The 27,689-nt window shown below is 37.2% G+C and overlaps 1 protein-coding gene and 1 non-coding gene across 5 annotated transcripts in view; one reads left to right on the top strand and one right to left on the bottom strand.

The window, feature by feature from the left end:
* The window catches only part of Rif1 (replication timing regulatory factor 1), a 62,404-nt gene extending 38,338 nt beyond the window's left edge, over positions 1 to 24,066 (bottom strand). For 3 of the 4 annotated variants that reach the window (XM_005315807.5, XM_040294299.2, XM_021734989.3), the window contains exons 1-15: positions 23,940 to 24,066; positions 23,429 to 23,542; positions 22,668 to 22,746; positions 20,366 to 20,462; positions 18,516 to 18,643; positions 18,327 to 18,421; positions 16,633 to 16,822; positions 14,130 to 14,222; positions 10,743 to 10,881; positions 8,007 to 8,158; positions 5,548 to 5,665; positions 4,830 to 5,003; positions 4,500 to 4,610; positions 3,401 to 3,463; positions 595 to 695 (exon numbers count right to left, since the gene is read on the bottom strand). In XM_005315807.5, coding sequence (XP_005315864.2) covers positions 595 to 695; positions 3,401 to 3,463; positions 4,500 to 4,610; positions 4,830 to 5,003; positions 5,548 to 5,665; positions 8,007 to 8,158; positions 10,743 to 10,881; positions 14,130 to 14,222; positions 16,633 to 16,822; positions 18,327 to 18,421; positions 18,516 to 18,643; positions 20,366 to 20,462; positions 22,668 to 22,746; positions 23,429 to 23,532 — 1,644 coding nt within the window. In that variant the 5' untranslated portion in view covers positions 23,533 to 23,542; positions 23,940 to 24,066. Of the gene's footprint in view, positions 1 to 594; positions 696 to 3,400; positions 3,464 to 4,499; positions 4,611 to 4,829; positions 5,004 to 5,547; positions 5,666 to 8,006; positions 8,159 to 9,901; positions 10,054 to 10,742; positions 10,882 to 14,129; positions 14,223 to 16,632; positions 16,823 to 18,326; positions 18,422 to 18,515; positions 18,644 to 20,365; positions 20,463 to 22,667; positions 22,747 to 23,428; positions 23,543 to 23,939 lie in introns of those variants that run through there. The other variant, XM_078017402.1, reaches the window with a different exon arrangement.
* LOC120883794 (U6 spliceosomal RNA) lies at positions 21,459 to 21,561 on the top strand. The gene has a single exon (XR_005725991.1). It is a non-coding gene; the product is annotated as a U6 spliceosomal RNA (small nuclear RNA).
* Positions 24,067 to 27,689: the final 3,623 nt, after the last annotated feature.

Raw genomic sequence — 27,689 nt, 5'->3', positions numbered from 1 at the left:
CAATCCTAGTACTAATCAATAATGTATTCACCAGCTAACCATTAGTGGTATTCAGCACTCCTGTTATTGTATTAGAAAACATTCAGTTTCTTCAGTTCAAATTTCATGCCCTTTACCTCATTTTCTCAGTATAGCACATTCTTTTTATTAATTTGAAGATGTTAGTGGCTAATATAGTCATCTACTTTATTATTTTTTAAATGATTAATATCAATAGAAGGGTATTTATTACAGAACAAAACTGCTGATGAATACTTGATTAAAAAGGTCTCTCCAGCAGCTGGGGTTGTGGCTCAGTGGTAGAGCACTTGCCTAACATGTGTGAAGCACTGGGTTCGATTCTCAGCATCATATAAAAAAAATTAAATAAAGGGCCACCAACAACTAATTAAGCATTTAAAAAAAAAAAAAAGTCTCTCTGGAGGGTTGGGCATATAGCTCAGTTAGTAGACTGCTTGCCTCACATGCACAAAGCCCTGGGTTCAATCCCCAGCACTGCCCCAAAAAATGTAACAAAGTCTCTGGAAATTTGTCCTATCCAAAAATTCATTTCAAATATGATTTATTCAAAGTTCAATTTACAGATATACTTACCAATGTTTTTGACACAGGATATACTTCTGACTTTACTATACTTTCCAAAGATTTTAGTAGGAGGGTCAGAACTTCAGACCCTGATCTTTCTTTTCTGTTACCTACCAAAAAAACAAAAGGAAGAGTATAGGTCTAAATACATATTTTAGAGATTAATATATGTGCATAGAAAGCTTTAAATGTTACTAAACAGTAATTTTTTTCCAAATCAGCAATAAATGCTCTAAGGTAAATTAATGAGGAAGCCAAGCACAGAAACACATCTGTAATCCTAACTACTTGGGACACAGAAGGATGGCATAATTCCCAGGCCAGTCTGAACGTTAGACCCTTTCTCAAAATAAAATGAGTTGGTTGGGACTATAGCTTGGTGCTAAAGTTGGGACTATAGCTTAGGTTCAATCCCCAGGACTGCAAAAGAAGGGGTGGCGAGTGGCATGGAAAATGATACAATTTTCAAATTAATTTTATACATGAAAGACAAACAATTCACTGGATTCTAGAAAATCATTTCATTGAATCCTCTGCAATGAATCCCTTCTTCTCAAATAGAGACTCTACTGCACAATAGATCAAGTCCTGTTCTGCAGAGATTTATCCTGTTCCTAATAGAAGCAGGAAGGTAGAGTAAAACTCTAATAGATTCAAACAGTAAAGCTGGAGGAACAGCAAATGATGGCTTCAAGTTCCCTATAAGTTACAAGGCCAGAGGGGAGGAACTTATGAGACTCAGGAGAAAGAGTTTTTAGAATGAAAGGAAAACAAAACCCCCAAGTTAGAGGAAAAAGGAGAAGCCTCAGAGGGGGAGAAGGAAGAAACCTCAGAGGAAAAAAGAGAAAGAAGAGGACAATTCTCTATTATGTGAGGAACAAGACTAAACCTTTCAGGGTCTTACTATGGTAGATTCAAAGCATAGAGCTGAGGAAATAACTAGGGATGATGCGAAGGTTATTTTAATTTATTTGATAGTGGATTCTGAGTCAGAGGAAGAAGAAGGAAAGTCTCTGAAGTAAAAAAGGCAATGATTACCTCCCAGACAGAGAAAAAATGAGAGACCTTATGTGGATTTAAAGGAATTGCCTTTGGTTACTTGGTTTGGGACTCTATGAGAAGAAAAAGCAGCTGAAACCCCAGATGGTATACAAAACCCAGAAGGGAAAGAAATTAGCTAGGCTCAGAAGTCAAGGAAGTAGGATGGGCTGTCTGATCTCCCAACCTTGCCCACAAAAATCAGAGATAAGTTATAAATGAGCATAAAAACATTTGTGTATATACTTGAATGATCCATTAGGAATCACACCAAGGTTTTAAGGAAAATAGATATTATTCTTGAAGTAGAAGAGCTAACATCCAAAGAAACAGCACAAGGAACTAAAGAAAATTTTAGTAGAAGTATGATCAGTACCTTCAGAGAGATCCAAGGCTGGAAATAAAAAAACTTCCATGTAGGTGTCTTATAAACCAAAAACTCAACAAATGATCTTAGTAGTAGAATGGACATACTTGAAGAATGAATGAGCAATCTATGTAATCAACTAGAAGAATTCGCTAAGGATACAATACAGATGGCCAAGTAAATAATCAATAAAGACAGACTAAGACTAAATTCAGAAACGTCTTTTTAGAAACTCCAGAAAAAGATGGTAAAGAGAATGGTGCTGAGGAAACAATTAAGGAAATAACTGAAGAAAGCTTTCCAGAGCTAAGGAAGAATTTGTCTTAAGATAGTGAAAGCTTGCCAGGCGTGGTGGTGCATGCCTATAATCCCAAGAGCTTGAAGACAGGAGAATCTCTAGTTCAAAGTCAGCCTCAGCAACTGTGAGGTGCTAGGCAACTCAGTGAGACCCTGTCTCTAAATAAAATACAAAACAGGGCTGGGGATATGGCTCAGTAGTGGAGTACCCCTGAGTTCAATCCCTGAGAGGGAGGGAGGGAAGGAGGGAGGGAAGGGAGGGAGGGAGGAAAGAAGGAAGAAAGAACAGGTAGTGAAAGCTCACCAAATATATCAAGCAAGATTAATGAAAACAGACTTGCCCCTAGACATGTCTTGGCAAAGTTTTAAAATTCTAGTAATAAAAAGAAAATCATAAAGGCTTCTAGAGAGAAAATAGCCTACAGAGGAACAAGAATCAGACTGACAGAAGATTTATCGCTGGGCACCATGGATACTAGAAGTAAATGGAACAACACCATAAAAGTTCTTCAGGAAGAAAGTTTTCAACCTAGAATACTGTATACAGTCAAATTAGCATTTAATTTTGAGGGTAAAACAAAGATATTTTCTGATGTTAAACAATTTAGAAAATTAATTTTTGTGCCCTTTTTGAAAGAATTACCAGAGAATATATTTCAGCAATCTTGATGACTACAACCCATCTACAAAATGCATTCTTCACAACACACATCTAGAAAATACAAGTAAAACATCACATCTCTACCAGAAGGATGGAAGCTAACAGCATATTTGGGGATGAAGGGATGTTAATTACCTAGATATTATTATAATTAAAGGATATATTTTAAAAATTTCATGTTAGCCATCCCGCCTTATATATGAGCAAACATTACATATTACTAAGGGGGAGGAAGAAATCCTATCAATGTAACAGATGGGAAAAGGTGAGGAGAAGAATTAGAAAAACAAACGAGAAAGAAGACAATTTAATGTATGAATACCAAAAAAAAATGCAGAAGCTGAATGCATCAAGAGAAGTTTATAATTTTTAGCATTTATCGCAGTCAATCATTATATTAAAGCTTTTTGTTTTGGAGAAAAATATCATTTCATCAATGTAATAATGCTTACCTGATTCAGTAACTGATTTCACCAAGCTAATTAGCTCCTTCCAGACAGCACTGACAACTGCATCTGTCAAACAAAATACTTTTAATAGTATATATATGAATACAAAGTCTCTCCCTTTCTTCCATATAAAACAGAAGAAATAAATTGAGCAGTATTTACCAAGGTGATCATAATTCCCTTATAATATTCATTACAACAAATTTATAAAGCTATAACATTTTAAACATCAAGTCATACAAATAAGGGTAACTCTTATTTTCTGAATTCTCTGTAAGACTTATTAGTTATAAGAAAGGACAAAAAATGAATCCTAAGAATATTTGAAAACCAATAGAGAAAAAAAACAACACATAATTCATTCTTCAATCACCTAAATGGCAAAATATTCTTCTTTGTTTTATGGTAGTACCAGGGATTGAACCCAGGGTACTCTACCATTTAGATACATTCCCAGCTCCTTTTACTTTTTGAGACAGTCTTGGTAAGTGTCCTAGGCTGGCCTGGAATTTGCAGTCCTCCTGCCCCAGCTTCCATAGTAGCTAGAAAACTGGCACGCACCATTGTGCCTGTCCATACGTTCAATTTTTAAAATATTTTTAAAATGTTTTAAAACATTTAGACTATGGACCCAGGGGTTTAAATGCATTCATTTACATGTTAGAGCCACAGAGCCTAGGCATAAATCATAGCCCTATTATCTGCTATGGACTTTATCCAAGTTACTGACATTATCTGAACAGCTCAGTTTCCTCATTTGTAAAATGGCTGCTTTCAAGATTAAATCAATTAAGTATCCGTGCCCAATCTGACTAATAAGAGGTACCACATAGAATATTTACCATTCTACCTTCTTTTATTTTTCTTGGTACTGAGGATTGGACCTAGGGGCATTTTACCACTAAGTTATATCCCTAACCTTTCTCTTTTTAAATTGGAAGACCGGGTCTCAAAGTCCAGGTTGGCCTTGAACTTCTGATTGTGTTGCCTCAGCCTCCCAAGCTGCTTATAATTACAAGCAAGAACCGCTGTTCCTGGCTCTATTTTACTTTCTTTTAAAACATAGTTTTGAATAATAAAAAATTTTTTCTTAAATATTTACCAGAAGCATCCTTTCCAACTGCAAGAAAGCTATCATGTACAGCAGTAATAAGTGTATGTGCGTGCTTGGAAAAAAATGAAGGGCTGCTGATTAATGGATGTTCAAGTGGCTCTAAAACAAGAAGAACAAAAAGATAATTATATAAAACGAAAGATATGACAGCATTCTCAATACAAAATTTTAGATGGTCTGAATGGATGTGATTTTTACTAAAACACTTTGCACTTATTTCACAATTACATTATGCTATGGAGAAAAATAAGACCTTTCTTTACCAATACAGCAAGTCCTGGATTGTTTTAATAAATAATTTTAAAAATAATTAAATACCTAAGCTCAACACAAGTTTGTGCTGCTTAGCAAAACTCAATACTTCTGGACCCATCAAAAAATGAAGCAACATTTCAAGTCCCAAAAGTTGAATGGAAGGGATTGTGGCCATTCCACCTAAATTTGAACTCGTGTTCATGCGTGGAGTTCCAGGAACTCCATAGGGGGAAGCACCTTAAAAAAGAGAGAGAGAAAAAAGTCCATTTATATAAGGTTATTTTACATTAGCTACCAAAATGCATGTACTTTATATCATTACAATGTAATTTTCAAAACAAATACAACTTAAAATTTCAGGCAGTAATCCACACCTTATAATTATGCATATATAGGTCTTTCTGGTACTTAAATATGAAAAACACGCAATGCCTAACAAAATAGTAATAGCAATTAACTGTTTATGTTGTACACTAAGCCACATTTCTTTTATCTGCAAAAATCTGTTGTTTTTAATCAAAGCTCCGAGATTTTGCTATGGAAAAAAACGTGGAATTTTATGTTACTTTCTATTAGCTATCCTGAGTTGTAGGTAAAGCACATTCATCTTTCCCCCACAACTCTGCAACTTAACACAGTAATCAGTAACAAAGAAAAACAAAATGTCTTTTTTAATAACAGATCAAAAAATGATAAAATACTTCACTTCATATGAAAGATACTAAGTAAAAAAGCCTTCAAAATCTTTTCAAAAAGAGAAAAAAGGAAGTCTATTCCTTACCTTTGTGTACAGGAGTCATAGGACTTAAACCTGGAGAAGTAGCTATACGAGATGAATTGCCTTGAGGTAAGACACAAGAATCAGTGCTAATTGTACTCTGAATCAGAGGAACACAAACCTATTGGGTGAAAGAAGGATAAATACATATCTTTAAACCGAGTGTCTTTTTTTCAATATTTATTTTTTAGTTGTACCTGGACATAATACCTTTATTTTATTTATTTATTTTTATATGGTGCTGAGGATCGAACCCAGGGCCTCGCAAGTGCTAGGTGAGCACTCCACCACTGAGCCACAACCCCAGCCCTTGAGTGTCATATTTTTAAAAGCCTTACATAAATTTCTATTTAGAGCAATTTTAATTCTTTTGATATGGACACTGAGCACCCTAATTCAAAACTTTTAAAAGCTCCATCCAAAAGCCAGAACTCTGAGCCCCAGGATACCAATGTTGGAAAATTTCCTACCAAACTAGTCTCAGTGGTGAGCCAGTCAAAACACCAGAACACTAAAAATAGTGTAAAACTATCTTCAAGCTATACCATGTAACATAAAAGAAATAAATTTCATGTTCAGACTTGAGTCCTACCCTCAGAGATCTCATTCTGTATATAAAAATAATTCAAAATCTGAAATATTCTTCCTTTTTGATCCTACGCATTTCAAATAAGGGAAACTCAAGCTGTATTGAATTGTATTGATGGTTTTCTTACACAGACTTAAAACCAGAATTGAAGAAAATAAGATCTTTCTAAACTTGTATTTGCCCTAAATGTGTATTATCTATATATTTCAGTTTTACATTTGAGACAGAAATTTACACATATAAATTTATACATTGGACCCAGGGGCACTTTACCACTAAGCTATTTAATATAAATATAAATAACTACATATAAATAAGCTACATAGAAATAACTTCCTTCCCCCATGTACTGGGGATTAAACCTAAGGCTTCACACATGGTAGGAAAGCACTTGAACACTGTGCTACATCCCCAGACCTTTCTATTTTTTATTATGAGACATGAACTAATTAAATTGTCCAAGCTGGCATCAAACTTGCAAGCCTCCTGCCTCAGTCTCCTGAGTAGCTACGATATAGATATGTAACACCATACCGGTCTACAATTACTCCTTTTTATTTTTTAAATAAATCGAGAAAACAAGGATAGAAATATTTTTTTTTAAAATTTAGGCCAGACATGGTGGCTTAAGACTGAAATCCCAGCTGCCTGGAAGGCCAAAAGGCAGGAGGACTCCAAGTTCAAAGTCAGCTTGGACAATTTAGCAAGACACTGCCTCAAATAAATAAACATAGAGAAATTAAAAAAAAAAAAAAAAGGCTAGGGATGTAGCTCAGTGGTAGAGGACCCCTGGGTTCAACCTCACCATAGAGGGTGGGAGAATATAGACAACATTAAATTTACTATCTAAATGTTAGGAGAGATATTAAAATACAAAGCGATTTGTAGTATCTTTTTTTTTTTATTTTTGGTACTGGAGATTGAACTCAGGTACACTCAACCACTGAGCCACAGCCCTATTTTGTATTTTTTTTTTTCAGAGAGGGAAGGGAGAGAGAGAATTTTTTAATATTTATTTTTCAGTTTTCGGCAGACACAACATCTTTGTTTGCATATGTGGTGCTAAGGATTGAACCCGGGCCGCATGCATGCCAGGCGAGCATGCTACCGCTTGAGCCACATCCCCAGCCCCTTACTTTGTATTTTTATTTAGAGACAGGGTCTCACTGAGTTGCTAAGCACCTCACTGTTGCTGAGGCTGGCTTTGAACTCTCAATCCTGAGGATGCTCCCAAGCTGCTGGGATCACAGGCATGCACCACCATGCCAAGCTTGAAATATCATTTTAAAAACTTATCATCAGGGCTGGTGTTGTGGCTCAGTGGTAGAGCACTTGCCTAGCCTGCGTAAAGCACTGGGTTCCATTCTCAGCATCACATATAAATAAATGAATAAAATAAAGGTCCATCAATATCTAAAAAGTCTATTGAAAAAAAAGGATTTTATATTTAAAAAAGCCCTATAACCAAATTAAATAAGTGATTATAACTATGTAGCCTAGACAAAGGATAACTAAAAACAAATAACTGAGCCAACTTTTTATCTACCCAGTATAGCACTTGACTAACATTTCACTGATGTCAAAAATCCTCTTGGGGGGCTGCAGGTGAGATCCATCTTAAAATCAATACTTCTAGAATAAGAAGAGATATTGTGTTTGCTGACTAACAAGTCTTACAGGGCTCCATTTCAGGCCATTGGAGAACACCCTTTGGAGAAAATGACCATAAAGTTCTGAGCTAAGGGGGGGAAAATATATTAGTCTACCAATATATAGCAAAAACAACACAAAAAGATTAGACTGGAAAGACCTGAAGAACACATTAATTTAAAAAAAAAAAAAAAACAGTGGCATTTAACACGTGTAATATTACCTGTTCAAAATTTGCAGGGAGATGAGGTCCAAGTCTCATCAGTAAATACCACCAGACTTCTAGCTTTGTTAATGCTAGAGTTTCTGTTCTCACATGGATGGAACTCAAAGGCTGCATTAACAACTTGAGTCTTTTTGCACTACACAGAATATCTTAAAAGAAAATAAGCACAGAGGTGAATATTAAACTTCAATAATAAAGTATGTAAGTCTCTTTTTTCCACAGCAAGACATCATGTTTAAAAAATAAAATCAGATTTTCTTGCTGTATCCAAAATTTGTACTCCTATAAAACTCAGTAAGCTGGACTAAAACCAATTAATATGAACAAGCAATGTCTATTAGATACTGTGTGTTGGATGATTTTCCCAATAATGTCTACAGTATTTTTGGTTATCACAACTGGAGGGATGTTATTAGTATCGAGTGGGCTGAAATCTAGGATGTTGCCAAACTTCCTAAAACACAGCAGACACCCCCAGCAACATATGACCCTATGCAAAATGCCAAATTGAAAAGCAGTCCTATGTTAGCATTACATCCATTTAACAAAGAAATAGAGGCATTTTTTACATTATGTTAAAACAGGATATCATTCTTTTAATCAAGCAATAACTATTATAAACATTGTTGGCAACCCTATGTGATGGTGCACGCCTATAAAATCCCAGTGAATACGGAGGTTCAGCCAGGAGTTCAAGGCTACTCTGAGCAACTTAGACTGTGGCTCAAAAATTGAAAAAAAGGAAAAGAAAAAAGTACTGAGGATATAAGGCTCCCCTGAGCTGAATCCCCAGTACTCCCCGCCACACACACACATATACAAAAAAAAAAAAAACAAAAAACACATTGCTAGGGCCACTGATTATGTTTTAGAAACCTAAACAGAATTAGATTCAGATCTACCTTACCTTAACAACAATCAGATTGTTAAAATTCAGCATACAAGTGAATTCTGGTTGTTTAAATAGAAATATATATGTAAGTTGGACCAGGGATATATAAATTAAAACATTTAAGTAATATGTGCTCAAGTACCTTGTTAAAAGGTCATGTATTTGGTGGAATAGTTTTCATCAATGTTTCTTAAAACTGCTCTGTCATATAGACATTTCAACTAACACTTCTACAAGAAAATGAAGTTAATCACCTATAATCCCAGCAACTCACAATAAGGTAGGGGATCACAATTGTGAGGTCAGCCTGTAAAATTTAGTGAGACCATCACAAAATAATAAATTAAAAGGCTGGGGATATAACTTAGTGATAGAGTACCCCTGAGTTAAATCCCTAACATGAGGACAAATAAAGAAAATCAACTCTAATCTCTGCAGAACACAAGTTCTCCAGTCCAGGACACTTTCCTTTCTGAATCCTTTTGTCCATGAAAAGGGCTCCAAGTATAATTCCAAAAGATTTTAATCCCCCCAAACTGCCTCATACTGCTGGGTACATAACTAGCTATACCTAAATAATCGTCAGTTAATAAAGTAGGCAAGATTTCATTTTTAATATTAAAAAAAAAAGTGTCACAAAATATACTTTGATCCTTTTTTCACTGGGGATGGAACAAATCCAGGCATAACACATGCTAGGCAAGCACTCTATACTAAGCTACATTACTGGCACTTTTTGTTGTTATTTTGAGATAGGGTCTTACTAAATTGCCTAAGCTGGCCTCCACCTGCAATCCTCTTGTCTCAGGATTAAAAAAAAAAAAATTCAATGTTTTAAATAAATATAACTAGTAATACAAATAATCACCTTATGAAATATAGAAATATGGGAAGAAAAGGATTAGTTGGCTCTGACAGGGAAAATCAGGATAAAAATAACATTACCTAGTAGATCTTATAAACATAGTACTAATTAAATCTAAGATTAAATGTCACCTACTTAAGTACTCATTCGGACCCACTTTTGGGCCAAATACTCTTCCTCATAAACATACATCAGGATTGAAGGTGTAGCTCAGTGGCAAAGTACTTGCCTAGCATGTGACTGGGTTTGATCCTCAGCACCACATAAAAATAAATAAAGATATAAAAAGTATTTCAAAAAATACATCAAACAACTCCATTGCACAATAAGGTTATAAGTTCACAGAAATCAGTTTCATATATTAATGCTAACCCACTATTTGGGACTTGTGTAGAAATGATAGAAAAAAGCTTAGTAACTGGTATTTCACGGCTATCATCGCTTCCTATTCCCTTATGATAAAGTCAATAAATACCTAAGTTTTGACATACTAATAAGAAAAACTTGTTTAATCTTGCTTAAAAGTAATTCAATGAAAAATAAAAATTTTTATTATTTTAGACCTGCAAACTGAACCCAGGGCACTTTACCACAGCTACATGCCCAGTCCCCCCCCCCTTTTTTTTTTTGGTACTGGGGGTTGAACTCAGGGGCACTTGACCACTGAGCCACATCCGCAGCCCTATTTTGTATTTCATTTAGAGACAGGGTCTCACTGAGTTGCTTAGCGCCTCGCTTTTGCTGAGGCTGGCTTTGAACTCAAGATCCTCCTGTTTCAGCCTCCAGAGCCACTAGGATTATAGGCATGCATTACTATGTCCAGCACCACTCCCATTTGAAACAGGTTCTCCCTACATTGCTGAGGGCTTCCCTAATTATAGAAGCTGGCCTTGAACTTGTGCCTCAGCCCCCAGGGTTGCTGGGACTATAGGTGTGTGCCACAATGCCCAGTAGAAAAATCAAAAACTTTGAGTACCTGGATTTAAGGCAAAATTATCTATTAAGCTCTTCCATGCAATAAAAGCTATTTTTTTAATCATGGGTGTTCCGCTACGAAATCCCAGTTCCTCCAAATGTAACAAAGAATTGATGAAACTTCCACTTCGATGCAAAGTCTAAAAAAAAAAAAAAAGAAACATTAAAAACTTGTTTATCTGAATGAAACAAAATTATTATGGGTACTGTTTTCATTCATTTATTCATTCAACTTAATATATGTCCTTAGGAAACAAAATACATTACCTTCAAAACATCAAATAGATGTCAACTCTTAGGAATTTGAGTTCACAGAAAATATTGAACAGTGAGTATGCTTTCAAAATTTAAGATTACAAAAAAAATACAAAATTCAAATAAAGTAGATAACACATAATACAGAATACTTCCACTACAGAGAAAATTAGGAAGGTAGATAAATTCCAAATTTTATCAATGCAATACAATATCAAAGAAAATAGGTACAGGTTGAGTACCCCATAATGGAAATGCTTGGGACCAGGAGTATTTCAGATTTTAGAAGATTTACACATACATCAAAAGATTATCTTGGGGGGCTGGGGATGTGGCTCAAGCGGTAGCGTGCTCGCCTGGCATGCGTGCGGCCCGGGTTGGATCCTCAGCACCACATACAAACAAAGATGTTGTGTCTGCTGATAACTAAAAAATAAATATTAAAAAATTCTCTCTTTAAAAAAAAAAAAAAAAGATTATCTTGGGAACAGAACACAAAATTCATTTGTCCCATACACACATAGTCTAAAGTAATTTTATTCAATATTTTTAGTGCACCGATGTTCTGACAGAGAATTGTTACATGAGGTCAGAAATTTTCCACTAGTTGTGCCAAGTGAGGACATAAAAGTTTTCCAATTATGGAATAATTCAGATTAGGGATGGTCAACCCTGGATTCTCCTGCCTCAGCCTCCAGAGCTGTTGGGATTATATGTATGCGCCATGGCACTTGGCAAGAAGTAATTCTTAAAAGAAGATGCTGGGCATGGTGGTGCACACCTGTAATCAACAACTGAGGAAGCTATGGAGAATAAGTTCAAAGCCAGCTTCACCAACTTAGTAAGACTCTCAGCAACTTAGTGAAAATCTATCTTAAAAAATAAAGACGACTGGGAATATAGCTTAGAGGTAAATTGCCCCTGGGTTTAATCCCCAGTACATGCTTGCAAAAGAAGAAAACATAAGATATGACATTGGACTTAACAGTAACTTCATGAATATGGCTTTGAAAACAAAAGATGATAAAAAACTTCATCAAACTTAAATGTTGGGTAAAGGTGGGATGGGGGGAAAAGCTCAATGGTACAGTGTGCACTTAGCAGGTAATGATATCCTGGGTTCAATCACAGCACTACACACACACTTGTCCAAAAGACATTATCAAAAAGATGTTAGGTTTGGTGGTACACCCCTATATTTCCAGCAACCCTGTAGGCTAAGGCAGGAAGATTACATGTTTGAGGCCAGCCTCAGCAACTTGGCAAGATCCTGTCTCAAAATAAAATGTGGTGGGAATATGGCTCAGTGGTAAGCACCTGAGTTCAATTCCAGATACTCCACTTTCCTCGCCCCCAAAAAAGCATAAAGAAAACCTCTATAATGGAAGAAAATACTTGGCAAATCAGATTAACACTGAGAATATATTAAGAACAAAAAGACAATCCAATCCAACTCAAAAATGGGCATAGGACTTGAATGGGCAATTCTTCAAATACAAAAGACAAAAATAAATAAAATAAATAAAACCCACATACAGATCAAAAATAGAAATACAAACCAAAACTATAGTGAGATACCACCTCATATCCATGTGCATGACCAGTATGACACAAAAAAAGGAAAGTGCTGGAGAAGATGGTATGTACCTAAAATCCTAGAGCATCCGTCCTTCTGGTCATGATGTAAAATAATACACCTGCTGTAGAAAAGCTTGGCAGTTTTTAAAAAATTTCAGCATAGAACTTCCACATGAACCAGTAATTCTACTCTTTTAAAATTCAAGAACTTGGTCACCAATAGATATTTTCTACAATCGTGTTTACAACAACATTGTTCATTATAGACAAAAGGGAGAAAAACTCCAAATGTCCACCCACATGAGCAGACAGATTCTGTTGTTATGTATTTAACAAAATGTGGTAAATACATAACAACAGAATATTATTCTGCCATAAGAACAAATGACATTTTCAAATATGCTGCAACGTGAATGGATCCTACAAACATTATACCTCGTAAAATAAGGCAGGCACAGAAGAGCAAATGTATGGTTCTACATATATGAGGTACCCAGAATAGCAAATTCATAGAAAGTAGAATAGAGGTTACCAGGTAGAGAGGTGGCAGTTATTGCTTAATGGGTAGTTTTTATTGTGGATGAAGAAAAAATTTTGGGTATAGTTGTTGATGCTTATGCAACACTATATTTGTATACTTACAAACACTTAAAATAACTGTGTATTAACACAATAAAAAAGGCAACCCTGCCCAAAGAATTGGCTTTAATTAACACTTGATTTTCATTATTCACAGTATTCATATTGTATAGTCACTTTGAACACAGAAAAAAAAAATGGGCTGGGGATGTAGTTCAATGATTCAGCATTTGTCTGACATTCATGAGACCCTGGGTTCCATTCCCAGTACCATTAAAAAAAAAAAAGAAAGAAAGAAATAGAAAAAATCAGCCATCACTATTAAAAGAAAATACAGAATTGGGTTTCTCTAAGCAAATTCTCTGGTCTCAGAACTTGCATCAACTGTTTAATATATAATCTTGTTTTATGTATTTCTTCATGTAAAGGTACCTTACTCAATATATACTAATTCCCTTACTTAATATCTATTATTGATTTCCTAGCATTGAAATGAAAGCCAATAGCATTGTAACTTATGTTAGAATAAAGCTTATTTAACACATGAGGATTTCTTCATCACAGCCTTCTTGTGCTTAGGAACACTAAAAAAAAAAAAAAAAAAAAAAAAGCACAAAAGTTCATGCTTAGGAACACTAAAATATATATAAAGGGTTAGGGATGTGCTTCAGAAGTAAAGCATCCCTAGATTCAATCCCTACCCGGGGAACTGGGGGAAAGACAGGGTATAACCTTGTTGAACTTTGGCTGAGAACATGCACATTGGGTGACTCAAATTCTTTCCCATTCTACATGTTTACAAATTATGAGAAAGCTACAAAAGTACTGATTTGGAGTTTACCTACAAGTTCTAGTGAGCGGGCAAATTTGCAAATAAGGAAAACAAACTCTGAGGATGGACTGAACTAAGGAAAGTTTAAATGAAAAGGTCTGGCATATAAAAATTGTGAACTGTTCACCTAACTCTGACACTTACCTTTCCAAGAAGTTTGACAAACAAAGGCCATAATTTTAACACGTAGGTCTCATTTTTACTCATAAATAGCTTTTGGAGTTCTGAAATTAATTTCTGTAAGTAAAAGCGAAATATTTACCAAATAGTCTCTTCAAAAGGAAAAAATAATCCAATATCAAAGCCTAGAAATAATTTCTAATACTTGATTATCAGCCAAATAATCTTTGCCACAATAAAGTACCCTTACTACCTCCCCCGCCAAAAAAAAAACCCAAAAGGAAAAATTTAGAAAATATACCAAAGCCAAAAATGTTTTACCATAAATATCTAAATGCCAAAATCTAAATTCTAGCATTAACATTTACTTAGCTATGCTTGTCTATCACACATCAGGCCTTCTCACCATTCATCAATCACACTTAATTTCCACCAATATACTGGTAGAAAAACTTTCTCCTAAAAACTTCAGCCTGCACATCATTAGAGTTCAAATGATAGTGTATTAGTTTTCTCACACTAGAAACTTAAAAAAGCAAAAAAATTTCACAGTATCATAAACAATATGAGAAAATCTTTTTTTTAGTATTTATTTTTTAGTTTTTGGTGGACACAACATCTTTATTCTATTTTTATGTGGTGCTGAGGATCAAACCTAGCGCCCCACGCATGCCAGGCGAGCCCATTACCGCTTGAGCCACATCCCCAGCCCATGAGAAAATCTTACTTCAAATTTATTTATAAAGCTGTACATAGGGTACTGAAGATGAATAAATTTATGAGAACAAAACAATTTCGTTTTTTGATACCAGGGCTGCTTAGCCACTGAACCATAACCCCAGGGACCCCCACTTTTTTTTTTTTTTTTTTTTTGAGACAGGGTCTCCCTGACTTGCTAAGTGCCTCGCTACGTTGCTAAAGCTGGCTTTGAACTTGCGATCTTCCTGAGCTGCTAGGATTACAGGCATGCACCACTGTGCCTGACAAAACAATTCTTAAAGATACTACTTTATTATACTTTAATCTTCCTGTTCCTGCTCTATCATCCCCCAAGCCTGTTCTCAACAGACAGAATAATCACTTTAAAATTCAAATCAGTATATAATACTTGGAAGCTCAAAACATTCAAATATGACTTTCCTTATAATCCAGAGTAAAAATTGCATCTTTACTATGGTCCCAAAGACCTGTGTGATTAGGTCCTCTGTTTCTCTAACAATATCTTCCACTCTTCTCAACCTCATAACTCTCACTTCTGTCATACTGCCAAGTGTTCACTGAACACCAAGTTGGTACACAATGTAAGAGCAGAATGGGATCCTCCCCTTTCTTTTGCCAGACAAGGGACTGAATCCAGGGACATTCTTAACAGTTATATCCCCAGGCCCCTTAAACAAACAAACAAAAAAAAATTATAAATATAAACTTGTTTTGAGACAGGGTCTTCTTAAGTTGCCTAGACAGGCCTCAAACTTGGAATCCTCCTGCCTCAACTTCTCCAGTAGCTTTGATTATAGATGTGTACCACCATTCCCTGCAACAAGAATGGCCCTTCTGCACTCATGGTTTTCTTGCTCACAACGAGCTTACCCTATATTATCCACATGGCTAACTCCTATTCTGTCTTCAAATCACAGTTCCAATGTCCTAATTTTTACCTTCCCTGACCACCTCACCATTTCTCTTTGATGGCAAACTTCAGCCTGTCCCTGTTATTCTATCCTCCATAGTGCTCTTCACTTAATACTTTATGTGCCTCCCTCATTTCTCATTAGAAAACAAGTTCTATAAGCCTTTTATTTACAACTATAGTCAACAGTAATGCACTGCATATAGATGCTAAAAGATGTTTACAAGAACAAATGTTGGTAAGCCTAAGACTTGAGGAAAGTAATAACCAGCTAGGAAATTATATGGACTAGATGAGCTTACATGCATGAAAATTCATAACTACTGGAATTATATAATAACTCAAAAATAACACTGAATTGGGTACTGCTCTCCCTTATTTAGAAATATAATCCCTTTTGGGGGGGGAGGCTGGGGTTTTGGCTTAGCGACATTGTGGCTTAGCCATAGAGCACTCACTTAGCATGCATCACATAAAAATAAATAAATTAAATAAAGGTATTGTGTCCAACTACAACTGGAAAATAGATATTAAAAAAAGTAAAGAAAAATAATCCTTTATGTACAGCCTTATCACCCTGAAAGTGCCTGGATGTCTGATCTCAGAAACCAAGCAGGGGTCTGGTTAGAGGATGGGAGAAATGCAATCCCTTTCTATTCAACATTCATTGAGGATGGGATAAAATATCTACAGTGTATTAAAAATGAATAGACAGTTCATTTCTGTACTGTTATGTATAATTGGTCTACACTAACTTAAGCAACTCTTTGTTTTAATTCAAAGCTAAACTCCTAGATCACAGTGCAATTAAACCAATGAGCCTAAACTGAATTTCAAGCTTAGCAAAGAAACTTTTAATACAGTATTTAGAAAATTCTTAAGTAACTTAATGCTTACAGTAGTCATAAGCTGCTCTGTAATAGATGCTATTTCTTGTTGTTTCTGAAGCAACAATGGCATTCCCATCTCCAGAGCAGTGGCTCCCCTCAAATGAACCTTTTGTGCTGAATGAGCCACTAAAGGTATGACCAATTTTGCCCACCTCACTGACTCTTCTCCCATTTGAACTGGAGCTTGTTCAATTAGCCTATAAAGGAGAAATCAATAAGTTAGCTTGAACTCACTTTTTTAGTCTAATCTAGCAGGAAAAATAAACAGCATAATTTAGAATGCATACATACATTCACCTAGAAAAATACTGTATCACAGATTTTCTGCCACCAATTTTTTTTCTTTTTTGGAAAAAATTGAGGTACAACCAATATATGAAGTTTTTTTGTTTTTATTTTTGTTTTTTTAAGGGAAAAAAAAAGTAAAAGTCTTATTATAGGCTAGGGATATAGCTCAGATGGTAGAGTACTTGCTTTACATGCACAAATCCCTGGGTTTGACCCCCAGAGCGCGTGCGCGTGCACACACACACACTCACACACACAAAAACATTTATTACTGAACTCAGTCTTTGGTGCAAGATTAAAATTCATAAAATATTCATGAATATACACTAGTGTTTACTAATGAAGTAGCAACAACTATGTGGTAAAATAAAGATCAAATTTTTCTTGTTAATTTGTATACTGCTTTACTTTTTATGTAAAAATTCTGTTTTTGTGGCAGGATTTAACCCAGGGCCTCCTACGTCCTAAACAAGCACTCTACCATAAAGCTCCATCCCTGGAGTTGTTATTGTTGTTTCTTAATATTTTTAGTTGTAGATGGACATGATAACTTTTATTGTGTGGGTGTGTGTGTGTTGCTGAGAATTGAATCCAGTGCCTCACACATGCTAAGCAAGCACTCTACAACTAAGCCACAACCTCATCCCTGTACTGTTTTTAAAAGGGAGCCAAGGAACCAGACTATAATATGATCATCAACCACAGGACCAGAAGGTGAAATTAAAACAAACAGCTCAAAAACTAAAGAAAACAAAGAATGAAAAACAAGAGGGCTGGGGATGTGGCTCAAGCGGTAGCGCGCTCGCCTAGCATGCGTGCAGCCTGGGTTCGATCCTTAGGACCACATACCAACAAAGATGTTGTGTCCACCGAGAACTAAAAAATAAATATTAAAAAAAATTCTCTCTCTCCTCTCTCACTCTCTTTAAAAAAAATTAAAAAAAAAAAAAAAACAAGTCAAGAGTTTGTGCCACATGTCTGTTAAAGAGTAGGGCTGGGGGCTGGGGATATAGCCCAGTTGGTAGAGTGCTTGCCTTGCATGCGTAAGGCCTGAGTTCCTTACCACTAAAAAAAAAAAAAAAAAAAAAAAGACTAGGGAAGGCCAAGTAGAAGGGACTTTCCTGCTCCATGCTAGACAACATGACTGCATTCATTCATAAATACCCTTTTCCAGACCACTTACAGGTTGTATTATTTTTTAAACCCTTTAAGAGACTTTAAAAACTTTTAAAAACTTTAAAATTTTTAAAAACTATCATGAACAAGACTTCACTTTTAAGACTTTCAGTAAAGACACACCCCCATTCTTTTACTGTCGATTTCATATTTGAATCTCACAAAGTTCAATCGTTGAAATAAATTCTAAATTTACAGAAACAGTATTCTAATGTGAATTGCATCCAAACTGCATACCTTATGATAACATTTAATGCTTCAAAATCAACAACGGCAGAATGTATCTCTCCTTTATTAAATATTATTTCTAATGAGTCAATTATACTGGATACCTAAAAGACAGAACCAAATATATACAAATCAAATAAAACAAAACTGTTTTGCTGGCATGTAGATGTAGAGAAGACGTAGAAAAACTGTACTCACCACTTTTCCAACAACTTCAGCGGGGAACGTCTGTTTGGATATTACCCAAAGTGCCCTGGTGCATACATTTTTGTCTGAATTCTTAACAATATTATTCAATTTTGAAAGCAATTCTTGAATATTTGCCTCTGAAAAGCAAGTAGTTTTAATTATAGGAACAGTATACAATCTTTTCTTCTGTGGTACTAGGAATTGAAACCAGCCTAGACTACCAAGTTACATCTGCAGCCCCAATCTTAAAATTTCAAATATAAAAGAAAAATACTCTTAAATCCAAAAAAACTAAATACATATTCAGAGAAGGATCAAGGAACCACTACTGATATCAAACTTCCCAAACCCTAAATCCAGATCGAAGTTATCATATTCAGAGAAAACAAAGCACTGAACTCCAAAGCAGATAGTTCGCACAAAAATAACCACGGGTATCATTACTAGGTATATGCAATGTTTAGCAAGATATTATAACCTCACACTTCTGCTCCAAGATGAACAACTCATACTTTAGGGTGCTAACACTTCTATACACAAAAAAGAATAAGCACGGCTGTGTGTGGTGGCACTGGTCTATAATCCTGGCAATTTAGCAAGACTCTGTCTTCAAAGAGAAAATAAAAAGGGCTGGTGATGCTAGGTGTGGTGGCACATTCCTGTAATCCCAGCAGCTCGGGAGGCTGAGGCAAGAGGATCACAAGTTCAAAACTGGCCTCAGCAACTCAGGGAGGTCCTGTCTCCAATAAAATATAAAACGGGCTGGGGATGTGGCTCAGTGGTTAAGTGTCCCTAGGTTCAATCCCCAGTACAAAACAAAGCTGGAAGTAACCCCACTTCCTCAGAAAAACAAATGGTAACAACTTTCTGATCCTTATTACCTATTCCTAATTTCTTCTCTCTAATGATCACTTCCTAGCTAGGAACATGCCTATATTCCCAGGGGCTTGGGAGGCCAAGACAGGAGGATCGCGGGTTCAAAGCCAACCTCAGCAATGGCAAGGCACTAAGTAACTTAGTGAGACCCTGTCTCTAAATAAAATACAATAGGGCTGGAGATGTGGCTCAGTGGTCTAGGAGTGGTCTGGTACCAAAAAAAAAAAAAAAAAAATCACTTCCCAGCTTTCCTCTAGGGTAGCAAACTACTTGATTAAAGAGCAACAGTTCAGGCTACTTGGAACTTGGAAAGCAGCAGGTTCTGGGTTTTCACTACCACTTTTAGTTCACAGTTATACTACATTTCGCACTAGTATGAAAGAAACTTCCAAGTAAACATGTTCCTTAGTGTATATACCTAAATAAAACAATCAGATAAGTTATTAACTTCCAAAGACAGCCATGTTTTATTAAAGTTTCTGTTTTTAGCCAAGCACAGTGGCACACACCTGTAATCCCAGCAGCTTGGAAACCTGAGGCTAGAGGGTCCCAAGTTCAAAGGCAACCTCAGCCAAAGCCAGGTGCTAACCAACTCCATGTGACCCTGTCTCTAAATAAAATACAAAATAGGGCTGGGGATGTGGTTCAGTGGTAGAGCCCGCCCCAGTTCAAACCCTGGTACCAAATTAAAAAAAAAAAAGGTTTTTACATCAATCATATTTATTCTGTGCTAGGGAACTGAACCCAGGACCCTGGCCAATTCAGAGTTGTACCCTCAGTATGCAATTATGTTTAAGCATCTTTATTTTCTACAGCAGATTTCAATCTATCAAATTTAGAACTATGTATAGGTGATGAAGAGATCCAAACATTTCTTAGAAGCAAATCCTAAACTACAAATTATGAAACTAACTCAGTGATAACAATACTTTTATAAAGTTACATTTAAAAATTAAAAAATATTAATAGTCATAATTATCTACCTGATAATCCTGAAGTAATTTTGGGATTATATAAGCAAAACCCCAAGGCCTGTAGAGCAGCACTACACAGTTCTGAGTTTTGACTGGAAATATGACTCTACCAAAAGAAAATCACATTTATCACAAATAAGTACAACTGTAAATAAATTTGTAGAAATCAAAAGTCAATAACAAAACAAGCAAGCTCATAACATTTTGATCTAATCAATCAACAAAATTCTCAGAGCAGGTAAGAACATATGATCAGAAAGTCAACTATAACCCAATTAGGTGGTGCATGCCCATAATCCAGTGGACTTAAGGCTAAGGCAGGAGGACCTCAAATGTAAGGCCAGCCTCAGTAACTTAGCAAGACCCTCAGCAACTGAGCACCTGTTCAGATAACAAATAAGGTTTATGATGTTCCTTAACTGTGTTGTCTTTTTTATTGATGTTTTGCAATTCTGAGGACTGAATCCAAAATTAACATGCTAGGCAAGCATTCTACCACTGAGTTATATCTCTAGCTCAATAAAGGTCTGCCTTATCTTCAAGAATGTTGAGTTCTTAAGACAAATCTAGCAGAATTCTGAACAAGAACACAAAACATTTTATCTATCTACTATGGTTCCTATTTTGAAGAAATTTAATTATTGTTTGGTTGCTTAACTTACATAGATACCTTCTACTAATTGTCCTAATCTTCCACTTGCTTCCAAATAATTCATTAGCAACTTTACATACAAACTCTACTTAAAAACAGTGCAACTTGACTCAAAATGCATACAACAGAGTCCGATTCCATGTTTTCAAAAATTAAACACATGAAGATGCATGTCTTCACATCAAATATACTGCTAGAATGTGAAATGTAATAATGAAGAAAAATGAAGTATCGAAGTTAATGTTACTTAATAAGACTATTTCCATGTTCGCTTTGGCAGCATACTAGTAAAAATTGGAACAAATCCAGGTATGCTAGCACATGCCCATAATCTCAGCCAATTGAGGCTGAGGCATATGATCACAAATTAGAGGCCTAGCCTCAGTAACTTTGTGACATTTTGTCACAAAATAAAAAGCAGAGTATAAATCAATGGTAGAACACCTATGGGTTCCATCCTCAATATACAAGAAAAAAAATTGGAACACAGAGAAGATCAGCTTGGTCCCTATGAATGGATGATAGTCAAATTCATGAAGAATTCCATATTTTTAAAAAATCCTTTAGAGAATTAAAAAAATAAGATAAAATAATACTGCTGAGGCTGATAGTGCATGCCTGTAATTCTAGCTACTCAGGAGGCTGAGGCAGGAGAATTCCAAATTGGAGGGGAGGCTCCACACCTGGCTAATTTTCTTATTTTTAAAATGAAACAGTTGCTGGGCTGGTGGCTGATAAGGAAAAGTCCATAATCTTAGTCACATGGGAGGCTGAGGCAGGAGGATGGAAAAGCTCATGAACAGCCTGGGCAAATTAGCAAGATCCTGTTTCAAAACAAAAAAATTAAAAGGACTAGGTACAGTGCTCAGCGGTACAGTGCCCCTGGGTTCCATTCCCAGTACTGGGAGTTGGAGGGGAAAGGGGATTAAAAAGTTAAATGCTAAGAAAGGAAAATCATGAAGCCTCCTAAGTAGTCCACGACAAAAACATAGTTTGACATTAAACTATGCCACCTCCCTGTAAACAAGCAAAAAAGAAAACTGCAACAGTTTCTAACATAGCAAAAATGGAGGGTGAGTGAAATTAAATTACAAATGCTATTCACAAAGTAGACCTGAGACAATTACTATTTTGGAATTCCTTACTTATAAATAAATTCCCAAAAGGAATGAAAAGAGATTAAATAATCTCGGATCACTGCTATGATCAGATAAGATTGATAATTCAGGCTGTGGGTTCAAGTGGCCATGGAAAACCTTAGACAAACTAATTTCTCCATCTGCAAAAGTGGAGATTATAGAGCAAACTAGAGGCTGAAGGTATAGTTGAATGAGAACTAGTAAGTTGAGGCCATGTTTGATCCTCAGAACTGCCAAAAAGAAAAAGGGAAAAGGTAAGCTCATCGAGGTATGAAGAATAATGTGAGAAAAAGCTTGTGAAAGATGTAAAGTAATGAGAAGCCAGGCAATCTGATGATAGCCTGTCTTCACACCTACTCAGGAGGCTGAGGCAGGAGGCCAACACTTCATATACAGTATATTTATCAACAAAAAGGTACATTAACCCAACCAACATCATTGCTTTTATTTTAGAAAAGTTCTTATGGGTCAGCTGGGTGGTTTTTAACACTCAAAACACTATTCAACAGTAGATACAGACCTTTAAAACTTTGTACAGCCGAGGAAGATTTTTCTCAATTTCTATGATGACTTCTTTTCCTTCTTCTCCAGTCATCCGACTTAAAAAGCAGATAGAACAAGAGATTAGGCAAAAGACAAAGTACTGGACACTAACTAACAATATCTCTATAAATGCTTAGAAATGAACTGGCCTAATTCTTATGATGCTTACGAATATATATACACTATATGATGCAACACACATCAGAAATAAGAGAGAACACACATCAGAATGACTTTTGCCTCCACAGTGTACCCAAGTTTTGACAGTTTCATCATGTGAAGACAGCAGCGTAATCCCTATCCCAGGTACAAATTTACCAATTTTATCAAATTCTTTACAAAGCTTTAGGCAATTCCTTTTGAAGAATTATGTAACTGAAACAAAAATCAGGCTAGTGGTCTATTAAAAAAAAAAAAATTCTGGGTCGTTATTTCGGGATACACCAGGAGTTCGCAGGGACTTTCACACTGAAAACCACTCCTCCAACTACTTCCAGCAGAAACTTTAATCCTTTGCTTGCAAGACTCGCGTGCAGTCTCCTTCATTCCAAACAGCTTAAGCGCTGCAGCAGCCCCTGAAACGTCACTTGGCATATACGTCCCCCTCCACCCCACTCATCCCCGACTCCGGTGTCCTCCTATTTACGAGACTAAAAGAATTCACTCTTTCTACGAATCCCAAACAACCATCTTGAGTCCAACCTCCCCGGAAGCGCCTCCCACCCCAGCGGGCCTCACCTGGTCAAAGTTAGGTAGGCATCCGTCTGCTCGCCCAGGGAGGCGGAAGAGTCTTCCAGTGTCTCCAACAGCGGCGCGAGAGGGCTCGGACCTGGGGCCGTCATGTCGGCCACCCTAAGGCCGGGCCGGAAAAGAAGAAAAATGTAGTGACCAACGCAAAGAGCCTCACGGCGGCCCAGCGCGAATCCGGCGCTCACACCTTAACACTGGCTCCCGGACTCGCAGTTCCGCAGTGTCCACAGCGCCGGCCTCTAGAGCCCAAACCCAAGCCCTAACCTCCTCCTCCGCCCAGTAACACGCACTGCGGCCCACGCCGAGCTCGGGCCTGGGCCCGCTCCCGCCACCACTTTCCCGGGCAGCATTCAACGGAGGGAGGAGACCGCGCGGGGGGTTGGGGAGGGGCGGGAGAAGACCCGGGAGCGCGGCATCTCGCCGCGAGGGGGCAGAGGCTGCGCCAGGCCGAAGGTTTCCTTGACCTCCCACCGCGCCCGGGATACTTAGCCCTACGTACAATGTTCAGGACAGCGTCCTCTCCGCCACTGCGCCGCTACACTTGCAGGCTGCCAAAGCCTGACTTTGGCGACTCGGGCAGTTTACTCACGCGTGCGACAAGCTCCCTCCTGGACCAAGATGGCGGCGGGGGCGGGCCCAGGAGCGCGCGGGAGTAGGACAGGCCTGGCGGGAGAGGTTCGAGCCAATCCAACAGGCAGCAGCGCGCCGGAGGCGTCGATCGCCTCCCTTCCTTGCTCAGTTCCCCCGCCCCGCCCATCCCCTCAGGTCACCTTCAGGTGGGGACGTTTTATCCAAAGAAATGGACTTCATATTCAAAATGTAAATTTGGCCCAAATTTACCAGAGGAATTAGTGAGACTTCAGACCAAGTGCTCAAACTCCAAGTTTGAAGTATTAACGAGCAGATCACTTAGCAAAAGGGCATAATGCACTGTTAAATGTAAGATGAAGAGTTGCATCTCAAGCACGTCTTGGTTCAACCCCCGGTTGGGTTTGTCCTTAGGAATATAATTATCCTTTCTGTGCCTCAATTTCCTTCTCTGTAAAATAGGGCTAATAACAATAACTGGTGGAAGGTGTATCGTGAGAAGCTAGGCCAACCGTCCTCAAGCTTTCAGTGAACATAACAATGGCCTGGAGGTAGGAGTTATTAAAGTGCAAATTTCGGGCCCTGACCTTCGACTTGATGATTCTATTGACTTAGGTAATTCCCAAAGATTTGCATTCTTCTGTTGGAGTAGGGGTTGGCCGGAGCTTCATACTTGGAGTGTAAATCCTTAAGTTGATCTTATTATTATTACTGTTTTGCTCCCCTTTTCCGTGTGCAGCTGAGCTTTCCCCACAGCCGGCAGGATTCAAATCGAGCACCGAAGGCCCAGAGAGCAACACAATGTTTCCATTCTGGCATCACGTGTTCCTGGCCTTGCTTCTGAGCCACCCCCACACAAGTACACACAATTCAACGATTATCTCTACAGCTCAAGGTTGCTTTTTGCTTTTCTGTTATTTGTGTTTAGCAAAATTTATGCCATACCAACCATTCAGTACATAATTTGTTTGTTAAGTGAAAAAATGAGGAGAGAGGGAGAGAAGGAAACATATAAGGCCTAGTGAGCGAAACTTTCAAATGAAAGGCTTAAAAATGGTGAACAAAGCTGGGCATGGAGGGGCACGCCTATAATCCCAGCCCTCAAGACGCTGAGGCAGGAGGATCCCAAGTTCAAAGCCAGCTTACAGAATTTAGAGAGCCCCTGTCTTAAAATTAAAAATTAAGAGGGCTGGAGATGTGGCTCAGAGGTTAAACATCCTTGGGTTCAATTCCCAGTACCAAAAAAAAAAAAAAAAGGTGAAATGGTGAATCTGAAATGCAAAGACTGGGTGGAAGCTGGCTGAGAAAGCTTTGAGAAGCCATTATCCTTTAGAGAGAAATTTGCTCCTCCTTTTCTGGGCTTTGGTAAGAAAGGAATGTGTTTTAAAAGGAAAAGTTATTAGTGAAAATGAAAAGTATGGACAGGCCTGCAGTACTTAGACTTTAGTTAAAATGTAACTGTTGTGTCCATGATGACTTTGAGAATTGTGAAAAGAACCATTGAGTTTCTCATAAGAAAGGTATCTTTTCCCAATCATTATATTCCTTACTCTGCTTTATTCCTTGTAGCACTTATGACTAACTCATATTATGTATCTATCATTTATAGTCTGCCTCTCCTTGCTAGAATATAAATTCTACAAGAGTAGGGCTTGTACACTTCTTCCCCTTAAGTTTTTCATTTTTAAAGAAGGGGCTGTGACTTTTTCAAAAGTATAGTTTCTGGATCTGTTTAAAATGTTTTGTTTTTTAATCCTCACTCCTGTGCCAAAAATCCTCCAGCAATTTCCACCAATTATAGTATGGATCTCTAAAGCCTTGGCATAACATGCCAGACTATTATGATTGGGTCACTGCTCTCTTTCATCACCACACTTTTCCCCACATTGCTTAGCCACAGGTTTTGGATAGTCCACCAGATCTTTAAATTTTCTGATTTTGAATATTTCATGTGTTTTGAACATTCCTCTTTTCAAAAGTGAAGGGTCAATTAAAACCACTCCTTTGTATAAAATCTCTCCCTCACCTACTATCCCCTGATGGACATTCCTCCCATAGAAATTTAAATGCTCAGGTCTCATTCTATAGATCTGTTAAAATGAGTATCACATTAATTAATTATTGTTAGGTCATAGATTTTGGCAGTAGCTGCACCTCAGAGGGCTTAGTTTGACCTATAATCTCAAGGAATAATACCCTTCCCTGCTGTTTGGCCACTTTCTCAATCTGATCTAAATTGCTAAGAGTTTATTAAATCAAAACAAATCCCCTCTCCCACCTTCACCCTTCTCCACACATCCTTCCAACCTGTTTGTTAGCTCCATGCTTCACTTTTATACAAATTACCATAGACCTCCACCAGGCCCCCTGGGTCAGGCCTTTAATCCCAACTACTCAGGAGGCTGAAGCAGAAAGATCACAAATTAAAATCCAGCCTGTGCAACTGAGATCCTGTCACAAAATAAAAAATAAAATGAGCTGAATATGTTGCTCAGTGGTAGAGCACCCTGGGGCTCAATTCCAAGTATTGAAGGGCAGGGGTGAGGATGTAGAGAAAAAGGAGAAGGGAGTCTTGTTTATTCCCCAGTCCTGGAGATTGACTACTAGGAAGCTCTATCGTTGAGCTATATCCCTAACCCTTTTAGTTTTTTTATTTTGACACAGTGTCTTACTAAATTGCTGAGGCTTACCTTGAACTTGCAATCCTTCTCCTGCAGCCTCCTGGGTTGATGGGATTAGACTCATGCATGGTGCCTGACTGAGAAAAAGGAATTACTGCAAACTATTGGTAGGCATGTAAATTAGTACACCATTATGGAGAAAAGTATAGCGGTTCCTCAAAAAGTTAAAAATAGAACTACCATATGGTCCTGCAATGACCACTTCCAAAGGAAATGAAATCAGTATGGCAAAAAGACATCTCCACTCTCATGCTTATTACAGCACTACACATAATAGCTACACACACAAATAAAATAAAATAAAAACTATTTGGCATAGTAATACAAAACAGTAATCCAAACTAATAGGGAGGCTGAGACAGGAGGATCATAAGTTAGAGGTTAGTCCTGCCAATTTAACCAGAACCTGTCTCAAATAAAAAAAAAAAAAATACAAAGGGCTGGGGGTGTGGAATAAGTTTTCGTTCTTGTTTTTCAAATCTCTACTAAACATTCCAAAAAGAGAGAGAAAAGGAAAGGGAGTGGGAGCTTATCTTAGTGGTAGATCACTTGAATGCACAGGCTAGAACTGCAAAAGAGGAAAAACAGAAACAGGTCTATTATACAGTGTGGCAAATATAATAATAGCTTATTGTACACTTCAACTTTTCTAGGAGAATAAATTTCTTATCACAAAAAAATGATAAGTATTTGAGGTGATGGATATGTTCATTAGCTTGATTTTATGAATCCACATTCATAAATTGTAACATCACATTGTACCCAATAATATATACAATTGTAATTTGTCCATTTGCAATAAAATAAAAACGCAAATAGTACACAGCTGACAAATGCCACACTGCAGCAGTTTGAGAGAACTTTATTTCTTTGTTTGCTATGATTTATACATAATGGGAAAAATATCTTTTGAATCCCATAGTATGATGTAAATTTGTGTTCTATTTATCTTTTTCCTTCTTTTTTCTGTGGGCAAGGGT

The sequence above is a fragment of the Ictidomys tridecemlineatus genome, chromosome 7, assembly GCF_052094955.1.
Source record: "Ictidomys tridecemlineatus isolate mIctTri1 chromosome 7, mIctTri1.hap1, whole genome shotgun sequence".
NCBI classification, from domain to species: domain Eukaryota; kingdom Metazoa; phylum Chordata; class Mammalia; order Rodentia; family Sciuridae; genus Ictidomys; species Ictidomys tridecemlineatus.
The sequence above is the reverse complement of the archived record's forward strand: the minus strand, read 5'-3'. Positions and strand labels throughout refer to the sequence as shown.